At 42.5% G+C, this 13,137-nt stretch overlaps 1 protein-coding gene across 1 annotated transcript in view; it reads left to right on the top strand.

The window, feature by feature from the left end:
* The window catches only part of LOC131398617 (sodium/glucose cotransporter 1-like), a 63,250-nt gene that overhangs the window by 25,080 nt on the left and 25,033 nt on the right, over positions 1-13,137 (top strand). The window contains exons 8-11 of the mRNA XM_058532252.1: positions 692-912; positions 6,547-6,682; positions 9,150-9,257; positions 10,931-11,081. Coding sequence (XP_058388235.1) covers positions 692-912; positions 6,547-6,682; positions 9,150-9,257; positions 10,931-11,081 — 616 coding nt within the window. The remainder of the gene's footprint in view (positions 1-691; positions 913-6,546; positions 6,683-9,149; positions 9,258-10,930; positions 11,082-13,137) is intronic.

The following is a 13,137-nucleotide window of genomic DNA, read 5'->3' as shown; positions in this document are numbered from 1 at the left end:
TGCTGGCGTTTCAGGAAAACAAGCATTAATTTCTGTTTCAGTTAAGTTTATTCAGATAACTTGTGATAGAACTTTAGTTCAAAACTATTGTGAGCAAATAAGTACTCTCTTGGCTCAATAACTAAAAATTCGGGGGGGCACGCCACCTTCAGGCAATGGCTACATCCCAGGTTCTGAATAGACAGACAAAAGAGCTTCAAACTGCCATACCAGCTTAGAACCCCAAAGGAAGGAAGCAGGCTTTTTTGGTTCCTTAAGCATAAGGGTCCTGGGACAAATTCTGATTAACCCAGCTTGGGTGTCATGTCCATTCCTGACATATCAGTTGTTGCCCAGGGGAGAGGGAACATTGGCCCAGCCTGGGTCATGTGCCACATTGGAATGATGAACAGTTTGACGATGCCCACCTAAGCCACACAGGATGGAATGTAACTGGAAAGAGAGGTTCTGCTATCAGAAGCTGAGGGATGGGGTGCTGGGCACACAACCACCAGTGTCCAATATCCTCTTCTTTCTCTTTGGAGGAGATGCTGTCTTTCCTTAGGCACTTAGAATCGTGACTGTTTGTTAGTCCATTGCGCTTTATATATAAGATACAGTCAGCCAAACTGGGTGTTACTTTGCAGTCTTGGTTTTTCAGATATGTGTATTGTGCATTTTTAGGTACTGATAAATTTTGTGGTGTTTTAAGCCTTTAAGGAAGTGGGAGGATACCAGGAGCTACTGCATAAGTACATAGACGCTAAGCCAAGCATAATCCATGAAGGAAACTGGACTGCCAAGCCAGAATGCTACATGCCTCGCTTGGATTCTTTCCATATCTTCCGAGATCCCATCACTGGAGACCTCCCCTGGCCTGGAATTGTCTTTGGTGTCTCCACCCTCTCCTTGTACTACTGGTGCACCAATCAGGTAATTAGGTACTCTGCGGCTGAAGTGACTGCATTGGGGGCTGGTGGTCGTCGGTGCGTTCCAGGCTCCACCACTGTCTATGCAGTGGCAGGCGAGGGTGGCCCTCTCTGTACTCAGTGGTCAGTTTTCCCTTCCAATCTTTATTGCCTAAATAACTTTATAAGAAATTCTTTTTAAAAGGACTTTCTCCCAGAGTCCCATCTGTAATTCACCAACTGTTTTCTTTTTTTTGTTCTTCCCTATCATTATCTAAAAAGCACAGTTTTTTTGAATGTAAAATATATGTCACTTCTCCCCAGTTGAGTCTTTAAATTAAGTGCAACCAATCAATATTTCAGTTGGATTTTTTAAGGACTCAAACTTATTCTAAAAATTATATGGCTCTCTAACAATGGTAGATCATTACACAAATTGTAAAATATTCGTATAGTAAAAAGCCAACATAGAAATAAAAAGGAAGTACAGCTACATGCAATAATAACATGGATGAATCTTCAAAGCATGATGCCGAATAAAAGAAGCTAGACACAGAAGGCTAGGTACTGCCTGATTACATCTGAATAAAGTTTAACACATGCAATGGCAAGTTATGTTGTTTAGTGATACACAATTAGGTGGCAAAAAATTAAAAGGGAAGAAATAAAACAGTCATGAAAGTGTTCATTTTTGGAGCAAGGGAAGGGGTTGAGGTTAAAAAGAGGCACACATAGCAGTATTATTCACAATTGCCAAAAGGTGGAAACAACCCACATGTCCACCGGCAAATAAATGAAGAAACGAAATGCGTATCCATGCGTTGGAATATTATTCAGCCATAAAAAGGAATGAGGTACTGATACATGCTACAACTTGGATGAATCTCAAAAACATTATGCTATATGAAAGAAGCCAGACACAAAAGGTCACCAATTATAAAATTCTTTTTATATGAAATATCCAGAATAGGCAAATCCAGAGAGACAGAAATCCAATTAGTGCTTGTCAAGGGAGGAGGAATGGAGAGTGACTGCTTAATGGATATGGGTATTCTTCTGGAGTGATGAAATAGTTTTGAAACTAGAGAGAGGTGGTGATTGCACGACAGTGGGGATGTACTAAATGCTACTGAATTGTTCACTTTAAAATGGTTAATTATATGTTATGCGAATTTCACCTAATTTTTTAAAAACAAGTCAGAGAGAGGCTTCTGGGGTCCCTGCAGCATTTCATCTCTTGATTTGGATGATGGTTACACAGTATGCTCTGTAATGTGCTCCAGTGTACTTGTCGTCGTGTGTTATATCACAGTAAAGAAGGTTTAAACATTTTGTAGAAGGAAATGCCAGAAATAGCTAACTCAAGTTTGAAAATGAACAACAAAGAGGGAGAACTTGCCTGACCAGATATTTAAACATCTACAAAGTAGCAGTAATAAAACATTTGAAATTTCCGAAAATAGACACATAGCCTAATGGAACAGACTAAAGAGCTGAGGGACAGACTCATGTACTTATCAGATTTAATATATATTCAAGGAAGCTCCACGAATCAGTGAGAGAGATACATGCTCTTTGATGTTGTTAGAAAAACCAGCTTGCTATTTGGAGTAAAAAAACTTCATCTCTAGCTAATGCTTCTACAAAGGTGGACTTGAGATGGGTTAAAGACTTAAATGTGAAAAGTAAAACTATACAGTTAAGGGAACATAATATTAGAGAATATTTTTGAGACAGAGGGGGAAGTACAAATCGTATCGATTTGATCACATTCCATATAAGGACTTTTAAACAAAGAATACCATAGACGAAGTTGACAGATGGCAGATTAGAGAAGATTATTAGAAATGTTTATAAGGACAAGGGACTAGTAGCAAATCCACAAGAAAAAAGGAGCTCCAACAGAAACGTGGGCAAAAGATAGTGGCAGGCAATTGATAGAAAAGGAAATGTCAGCAAGCATACAACCCAGAGTTATCAGGGAAGCGCAATTTAAAACCACAGTGAGACTGGCAAAAATTAGAAAGCTTTGTAATGGCAAGTGTTGGGGAGGATGTGGATGTTTAGGAACCGTTGTGCACTTCTGGTAGAAGTGTAGACTGGTGCAGTGTGTTCTAGAGTGTAATCTGGCAGCATTCAATAAAATTAAATTTATTGTACTCTGTGACCTAGCTGTGATGTTCCTCAGAATCTACCTGGAAAATCCTCATGCAAGTTCATAAGGGATTATGTATGAGACATGGATCACAGTGTTGGTTGTGTCAGTTACTATAAAGGGGGTAGATGAAATGGGGAGGGTGATACTTGTGAAATACTATGCAGCTGTTAGATGTAATGGACTAGATGTACACATAGCAACACTGATGGATCTTTAAAATGTACAGAGTGGAAGGACAAGGAACAAGATGAGATCCAGAGCACAATACATGGGTATATGTAGCTATAATTTTTTTATTTGAATTCTTTCCCTTCTGTTTATTATGTGTTTAATTATCCTACATTACCCAAAAGATAAGAAAAATCTTTCTGTATTTTTCTTTCAATTTCTTCTATAACCATAACTTTAAAAGTTGCCCCTGGACTTCCCCTTCTGACAACAGGTAAACTAGATTTCCTGAACCACCTCCCACTACAAAACTCCTAGGAATGCTGGGTAAAATATAACAAACATCTTTTGTAGTCATAGAGGAGCTCATAAGAAAGGAAGAAAATCTCCGGAGGCTGAAAACAAAGAGAGAATTGAAATCTGGAGAGCTAAGCTGACACTGACACTGACAGTGCCCTCACAGCATTTACCAAGCTTGGTTTTCAAAGGCCTAGGTTTAAATGGCCAGATGAGAACAGGAGAAAAACCTTGAGTTCATTAGTGGTGAAGAGTGAACCCTTCCTGTAGAACTTGGATTCTTGAAAGGCTGTAACCTCAGTGCTAAGACTAGGAAAACATCTGCCCACTAGCCGGGAGAAACAACTTGAAAAAACAGTGCCCCAACCTGGGCTCCAGGAGGAGGAGAAAAGCCTCCTCTGGGTTTTCATAATGGCAGGCCTGCCTCCCTCTATGTCTGTGTTTTTAATTTACGTGTGTGGTCAGGGTAACCTCATGTGAGGAAATGAACATAAAATCATCCAAAATTTGTTACCACTGAACTGGCAGAAGTAATGACAAATTCTCTCTAGAGCGATGTACCCTCAACCAAGGCCTTGCAGGATTCCCATTAATAAATCCCTGCTCAGCATGAGCCCCCACCCAAAAGTAGAAAACATGGAAGAATCTAACCACCATGAGCAAGAAACAGCAGAATTAGTACTCTAAACTTCAGAAAATTGAAGTATTAGATACCAAATACAAAATAAATGTTTAAAGAAATAAAAATTGAACTGAAAACATTAACACAATTCTATCAAAAAAGATCAGTCAGATTTAAAAACTCAAACTTATAGAAATGAAAAATACACTTATTGAAATGTAAAACTCAGTAACTGTTAAAATAGCAGATTAAATATAGCCAAAGGGGAAAAAAATTAATAATCTGGAAGAGAGAACTGAAGAAATAGCCCAGAAAGCACAAAAATGGAAAGTGTGAAAGAAAAATGAAGGGACATGAAAGATAAAATGAGGATTAAAATACATCTCATTGGAGTTCCAGAAGAAAAGGAGAGAAAAACAATATTTGAAGAGAAAGTGGCTGAGAATTTTTATAATTGTTGAAAGAGCAAGAATCATCAAATTCAGGAATCGCAGTGAATCTCAAGCAGAAATAATTTAAAAATCCACACAGAGCCACTCATAATGAAAGTCCAGAACATCAAAGACAAGAAGATTTTGAAAGCCACCTGAGAGGAAAGATTACTTATAAAAGAAGACACTTATACCAACAACAGACTCCTCAGCAGCAACGATGTAACCCAAAGGTAGAGGAGTAAAATTTTCAAAGTACTGAGGAAAATGTCAACCTTAAATTACATGCCCAGCGAATGTATTATTCCTAGCCAAGGGCAAAATCAAGACAGAACCTTACCTAAAGAAAGACTGAAATATGGACGTAAAGGAAAAGGAAGTACTGAAGAGCAAGGGGGACTAGTTAGCAAAGATGTTGACAGGCACATGAACAAATCTAAAGCGTTGGCTGAAAAACAATAATAATTACAAATATAGAAAGTAAAAAACAGGACAGAACTGAAATATTGGACTACAGTTTGGAGGTAAATCTATGAACCATAAGGGTGGCCATATTGGTTTACGTTGGACTTAAAGTTGTATCCCTGCTAAAATTTTAAGGGTAATTATTAAAAGCATAGAAGGAGAATATGTAATTCCTAACTAGTAAAGAAAATGATTTAAGAAAAAATTTTCATTAAAAAAGAGGCAGATAAACTGGCAGAAGGCCAATTGTTAACCTTTGGCCCATCACCATTTTAAACAATAGTCTTTCCCTCACCCCACTTTGAAATATATGACAATATACGGAAGTGCTCAGGACTTTCTACAGGGAGTGATTTTGCTCTTCTGATCGCCCTTCCCTCTTCATCAAGAGCCATGTTTCTGCCCTTGCCCTGCTTCTTCATCCCTCCCTGAGAGACCATCTCTTCTGGGCACAGGGCTTACACCAGGCCCTGCAGCGTGGCTGCCCGTGCCTGCTGAGCAGAGGCCTGCATACACTGAGAGGCCAGCAGCAGGAACAGCAGACCTTCTGAGAAGCAGTACGTGTTGCATGAGGCAGGACCACTTTTGGGTTCTTCCTCCTGTTATTAAAATAATGCATTTGGAAAACAATGAAAATGTAAAGAAGAAAATGAAAATCCTGCCTGTAAATTCTCCCACCCCAGAATTAACCACTATTATCATGTTGGTTTATTCCTGTGGGCTTTTTTCTGGGTATAGAGCCACAGTATATATGCTGCTGTTGTATCCTGTGCCTTTTAGGTACCATCACACTGTGAGCATTTTTTCACGTTATTTAAATATTCTTCAAGAAATGTTCTTCAGTAATTTTAGTGTATACATAATACTGCATTGTTTTGATGCACTGGGCCATGTCTTTATGTTCTTTCTTAAGTGCTTCTCCACCTGCCAGCTGTACCGTTCTGTTCGGCCTGAGTGCACACTGCCTCTTATAACAATAATGCCATGAAATGGGTCATGAAACATCTCCTAGGAGATTTTTGCATTTTTAAGGTCTATACTAGTTCATTTCAATTTAGATGAATGAAGTTGGTCCTAGTTCTAAACACTCATTTACTGCTAGGGGCCTACCTTTGCTTTGATGTCACAAGGGCCCTTTTCCTTCTGCCCGGCAGACACGGTCTGTGGCCTCTAGGAGGGAGTCTTGTCCTTGCCAGGGGACAGCTTGTAAACACTGCGCTGCTATGATTGGTGTGCAGTGCTAGCAATGAGGCCAAAGTCATGCATGCTATCCCTGTCCCCTCCAGCAGCTGTGCACTGAGCAAAACGTGCTCATTGGTCACACACGTCTCCTCTGGCCCTAGATGTCCAGAGTTGTCTGGATTGTTGAAGTGAGCAGCTTAGCAAAAACCTACCAGAGGGCACAGCCTGCCACTGCAGCAGGTCACAGTTGTCCCATCTGTGCCAAGGAAGCCCAGGCTTGATACATTCTGATAAAGCCACCACCCTACCCACCACTTGTGTTTGTTTCTTTGGCAGATTTTTGTCCAGCGGTGCCTGGCAGGGAAGAACATGTCTCATGTGAAAGGCGGCTGTATCTTTTGTGGGTACCTGAAGCTGCTGCCCATGTTTAGCATAGTGATGCCAGGAATGATCAGCCGTGTCTTATACCCAGGTAAATTCTTGTTTCTGATGTGTTCACACTCATCAACTTCTCTCTTAAAGATCCAGAGGGTACTGGGGATTATCAGGTCTCCCACAGTGTACTGGTGTTGAGATGCCCCAGATTACTTTCTTGGGAGCTAATGGGTTTAGATTAGGGACATAGCTGAGCAGAAGTCTGGCAGAGACCGTGGATGTAGGTGGCAAGCAAGAAATTCCAGAGAGATCAGTTCAGGCAAGGAAGAGGTGATCAATGCTGGTTCCAGCCAGGGCCCAATCTCTGCGTGGCACTGAGCCACAATCTGCAGGAAGGTTCAGTGGCTCCCCTTGCATCACAGGCATCGTCGTGCCAGGCACACCTGTGTGCCAGGTGCTGTACTGGGGAACTGACAGATGCTGCCGTTGCTCTCACTGCCCCAGAGGTGGGCTTTCGTAGCCTCATTGAACAGAGGAGGCATATCAGAGGGGGAGCTCCGTGTAACTCCCATAGTGGGTCTGACTCTGAGGCCCAGGTTCTTTCCATTAAATGCTATTAAAACAGCCCTGTTGTCCTTAATGAGCTCTCATAACTCTGTGGATGTATCTCATCCCCATTTCAACCTAGTTTTACTAGCTATACTGCCTCTCAGGGTACCACGTTTGTTTATTCATTAAACCTTTATGGAGCACGTACTCTGATAGGTGCAGCCACTGGGGCAAAGCAGGCGGCTTCCAGGGGAGTCTTCTGCTGCAGTGCTTTGACAAAGCCAAACAGAATGTAAAACACTTTTTATTGCTAAGTAACATGTGCAGTAGACATCTCTAACCCTAACTCATCATTCAGTCTGCCCCTGAGACAGGCCTCTTTTTTTAAATCCTAATTCCTTTCCAGTTTCAACAGAGAGAAGTACTTTGTTTCAACATTCACAGATTTGGTCTTCGGCTGTCAAGTGACACTTTTTTGGGTCTCATAGGTGGTGCCTCCTCGTTGAACAGAAAATAGGCCCCTGTGCTTTCTAGGACCCAAGTCTCCTGGGCTTCGCAGCCATGGGTCCCCACCTCCACTCCACAGTATGGACTGGCCTGCTCACTGAGGAAGAAGATTGGGCAGAATATCATGTATCTTGGACTCTAGAAGCTGCTAAGGGAGGGGGAAGAAGAGTGAGGAATAGCTTCTGCCCCTGGCTGGAGGGGGCCTCAGGAACCCAAACTCTCTCCAGCCCTCTAATCAAGAGGGAAATAGAGTTAAGAGACTGCACTGGTGGAGAGCCCTTGGGGTGGAGAAGGGCCTGGAACCACTTGTCCCTAGTCCTCAGAAATGGCAAGACTCAGATCCATTTATACTTGCCAGGTGTATAAAGCCAGAAAGCCATTTGTCACGACAGCTCGGCACCTGCCCATGTTTCTGGAAGAACATGCTTTTCCAGTGACCCAAATGTTTCTGGCCCTAGATTCTGGTCTCTCTCCTGGCCAGAGCCTGTCAAGGTGTGATTCTCTAAATCTAGTTTTCTGGGTAGGCCACTGTATTTGTTGGGATTCTTGGTTGAAAATGATGTGCACTTTTACATCCTTTATCTTCTGAGCAGGTGTCATCCTCAGGCCACCTGGTAGCAAGATGGTCACCAGCAGCAGCAGGCCTCTGAACCGCCAGCTCAACAACCCCCACAGAAACAGTGTTTCCTTTCCCAGTAGTTCCAGCAAAAATCTCAGATGAGTCTTAGTGAACTCACTTGAGTGATAGGGACCAGTCACTGTGGCCAAGAGGAAGGAATTTCCAGAATGGCCAGGCCTGGCTCTCGAGCCCCCTCCAAACCACATTGAGTGAGATGGAGCGGGTGGGATAGGGGGCAGATGAAAAGGGATGTTCACTGCAGCCACCCCCTTGAGTTTTCACATTCTTTCTCTAGATGTTTGGTAACCACTTCTTAAGTGACATACCTGTCCCCAGTAAAATAGCTTGCTCTGCCCATAAACCTGGGCAACATCCTGCTTCCTTCTAGTCCATGTTGATTCATTGTTTTGGGTTTTTTTTTCCCTCAGATGGTAACTTTGTATCCCTGATAGCTTTATAAGCTCTTGAAGGGCATGTCACATTCACTCCCTTTACCTCTCTTTGTCCAAAATTTCTTCCAAAATACTCTGAAATAACACCTCTCTCAGGCTAAGGGAGTAAAGTTATGCGTTACTCATACATTAGTATATGGATGAATAGTCCACTTGCTTTCCTGACACCTAGCGGGAATCATGTTGAGGTCAGGGGACTTGCTTTGGTTCAAGCAGTGACTTGGTAGGAGCACCAATTCACTGGACTCCTTGGTGCCCAGCTCCTAGCCCCTGCCTTCACCCCACACTCCTGAAGACCCTCTAGGATCATGAATTGGAGCAGTCACCAGTAGACGACACGGCATCCACATGCAATTCCTAATTTGCTTCCTTTTCCCTGAGCTCAGATTTTGGAGCTCTCAGGCCAGCATGCTGGTGTGACTATTATCTCTTTGCAGATAAAGTGGCGTGTGTTGTACCTTCAGAATGTGAGAAGCACTGTGGCACCAGAACTGGTTGTAACCCCATTGCCTACCCAGTGGTGGTGGTAGAGCTGCTGCCCAATGGTAAGAAATGGACCCTGCCATCGAGGGCCATAGAAGCCCCATGATCAGTGTCCCCCCTGCAGCCTGTGCCCGCAGGCTATAAGTGGATGGTTGGGAGTGAGGGGACTAGGGGTGGCTTTTCTACCAGTCAGCCCATGGTTCTGGGTGGAATGCAGGCTGTGGGTGGGAGGGACCTTAGTGATGTAGAGGGAGCCTTGCTGCCCTGAGGGAAGGATCTGGGCCTCCTCCCTCTTCATTCCTCACACACTCGTAATGCACATGCTCTCAGAAGCACAACCTGTGCATGTGATTTGCATTATTCCTCTCCCCACCTTAGCTCGAGCCTTTGCTTCTTCATTCTGCAGATGGGCTCCACGCTGTGCTAGACATTGTTCTAAGCCATGAGAATGCAGAGATGAGCAAGACCTAGTTTTGCTCTCAAAGAGCTCACATCCAGTGGGATGGGCAAGAGTACGGGCAATTCACCAACAGTGAGATGGCATTCATTGCGAGGTGACAGTGAGCCCATGCATTCTTTTCACCTGCTTCCCCAAATCCCACGGAAATGGCCAAATGAATAATACAACTAAAAAAACAATTCCAGGGGCCAGTCCGGTGGCGCAAGCGGTTAAGTGCGCGTGCTCCACTGCGGCGGCCCGGGGTTTGCCAGTTCGGATCCTGGACGCGCACCGACGTGCCACTTATTAAGCCATGCTGTGGTGGCATCCCATATAAAGTAGAGGAAGATGGGCACAGATGTTAGCCCAGGGCCAGTCTTCCTCAGCAAAAAAGAGGGGGATTAGCATTGGATGTTATCTCAGGGCTGGTCCTCCTCACAAAAAAAAACAATTCCATATTAGCTCTGGAGATCAATAGGCTGGGAAAGTTGAAACATTTCCATTAAATACAATATAGATGGAATCCAACTGAGAGAAATACTGACCATCCCAGAGTTCAGGAGGGAAGTTGTCTGAATTCCCCAGCTGAGCCCATCTTAGAGCACTCAGTTCTGTGAGTGAGAGTAGGCTGTGGGACTCTTGAAGGAAGGCAAATACAAGGACTCTAGTCTTTGCCTGAATACAGTGGGGGCCTTGCAGCGCTGGGCTCCAATTCAGGCCCTGGTTATGTAACCTCAGGCTCTCCCAACAACACATAGAAATCTCCAGACAGAGCAAAGTCCCTGCTGCAGCGCGGCCTTTCGGGTAGTAATACTAGATTGTTATGTTTATAGCTAACATTTGTTCAGTGCTTGCTCTGTATTGGGCATTGTGTTAACCCATCTACTTAATTTATCTTAATCTTAACAACAGCCCTATGTGGTAGGTACACTTATGCCCACTTACAGATGAAGACACTGAGGCACAGGGAGCCACATGATTTACCTACAGTTGGAACCTTCTCTGAGCCTCTGGCTCCTCATCTGTCAAAGGGGGGGTGGCAATGATGTCTATCACACAGGCTGTAGGGAGGATCGTGCAAGCTAACGCAGGCTAATGCTAATGCTGAAACGTTCTGGGACAAAGCAAGGACAAATGTGATGCATTAATCTATCTTAGGTGGAATTCCACTCCAAATAAAATTTGAATGTTTTGTAGGGGAAAATTTAGTATGTGGAAAAGTTCCTTAGGAGGCCTAAGGCATCTCCTGGTGTGGCCAGAGAGCTGGAGGCCCAGGAAATGTCCCTTCTCTTCCAGGTGTACGCGGCTTGATGCTATCCACAATATCAGCCTCTCTCATGTCCTCCTTGACTTCTGTTTTCAATTGTGCCAGCACCCTGTTCACAATGGACATCTATACCCGAATGCGGCCTATGGCCACTGAAAAGGAACTCATGGTAACAGGAAGGTGAAGGATTCCTCTAATCACATTAGTTACTACTGCTGTAAATGAAATGATGCCCCTAATATGTTATAACATGAAAAATTTAGCCTGATAGTACTGTTAGAGAATTATCCTGTTTATATACAGTATGGTTGTTACTGTTTTTTTTTTTTTTGGCTGCAGTTTTACAATGAAGGTGTATTGCTTTTATAATCACAAAGAAAATTGTTTCCATTTGGGAAAAAAATAAGTAATAATCACAGTGATAAAAATGAGCATAGTTTGGGGCTGGCCCCGTAGCCTAGTGGTTAAGTTCGGGGCGCTCTGCTTCGGTGGCCTGGGTTCAGTTCCCGGGCACAGACCTACACCGCTCATTGGTGGCCATGCTGTGGTGGTGACCCACATTACAAAAGAGAGGATGAGTGGCACAGATGTTAGCTCAGGGCGAATCTTCCTCAGCAAAAAAAAAAAAAAAAAAAAAAATGAGCATAGTTTAATGTACCTCCTAAACTAGTCCTTGTGAGGAAATTTACATACATTATCTCATTTAGTCCTCATGACAACCTTTAAAGGAAAGTTTTACTGTTCTTATTCTCATTGTACAAATGGGGGTAAAGTCACAAAGAGAAGGGAATTGATCTGCCTCAGGTCACGTCTTAAGTAGGAGAACTTGTCCATGTCAGGGGCATGGTGTTAACCATGATGCCTCATGGCACCATGCTTGGCGTGGGGTGGAGGATACAAACGTGTAAAACATGGTCCCCGTCTTTATTCCGTAGGGTTTCACATCAGCTACCCCTGGACCACATCCAACCACACATATTTAAGTTGGCCCACATTATGTCTAAAATACTTCCTTTATCTCACATCAGCGTGCATGTTGCTCATCTATTTTATGTGTCTAACCCCAGCATTTGAGTTTGCCTTTACATTTTGATTAGCATTCGATGGTTAAAAGCACATTGATAGGGGCCAGCCCAGTGACATGTTAAGTGTGTGCGTTCTGCTGTGGCGGCTGGGGGTTTGCAGGTTAAGTGGTTAAGTGTGTGCGTTCCACTTTGGCGGCCGGGGGTTCGCAGGTTCAGAACCCCAGGCGTGCACAGACGCACCGCTTGTCAGGCCATGCTATGGTGGCATGCCATATAAAGTAGAGGAAGATGGGCACGGATGTTAGCCCAGGGCCAACCTTCCCCAGCAAAAAGAGGAGGATTGGCATCGGATGTTAGCTCAGGCCTGATCTTCCTCACAAAAGAAATAAATAAATAAAAGCAGGTTGATAAATTTTAAGAAACAGATGCCAGTTTTATTTAAATTGTTATGGAACATAATGGAAAAAAAGGAAGGCATAAATTCATTTTATGAAGCTCAAGATATTGATACTAAAACTTAACAAATATAGCGCAGAAAAAATTAAAACTAAAGACTAATTTCACTTTTAAATACCAATGCAAAAGTTGTCAATAAAATATTAGACACAAATCCAATAATATATTAAAAGGATATTAAAAGAATGAGATCTCATTACCAACTGTAATTTTTTTCCAGAAATATAAGGATGGTTCAATATTAGGAAATGTAATAATATAACTCACCATATTAATACATCAAAAGAGAAAAATCATATATATCTATTCATAGATGATGAAAAAGTATTTAGTAAAATGGGTACCTTTCAACATGATAAAATATATCTATATCACCCTACAAGCCTCCATCATGCTTATGAAGAAACTAGAAAGGAACAAGGCAAGACTGTCGCTATTACTACTGTATTTATACTAATATGTATACGTAAAAATATATATGATAAATAAGTAAAATATATGATATATATAAAAGTAGACCCACAAGTGAAGTTAGCAGACAGGGACTTTAAAATAACCATGATTAATATGTACAAGAAAATAGAGGGGAAAGTGTATAAAATAGATGAAAAGATTGAGAATTTCACCAGAGAATTAGAATTTATAAAAATGAAGAGGTTTTTCTAGAATTGAAAAATAATTATCTAAAATTGAGAACTCAGTGGGTTAACAACTGATTGGATATAGCAGAAGACACAGTGGATTGGAAATGGATC

The sequence above is a fragment of the Diceros bicornis genome, chromosome 35 (genome assembly GCF_020826845.1).
Source record: "Diceros bicornis minor isolate mBicDic1 chromosome 35, mDicBic1.mat.cur, whole genome shotgun sequence".
Taxonomy (NCBI): Eukaryota; Metazoa; Chordata; class Mammalia; order Perissodactyla; family Rhinocerotidae; genus Diceros; species Diceros bicornis.
The sequence above is the reverse complement of the archived record's forward strand: the minus strand, read 5'-3'. Positions and strand labels throughout refer to the sequence as shown.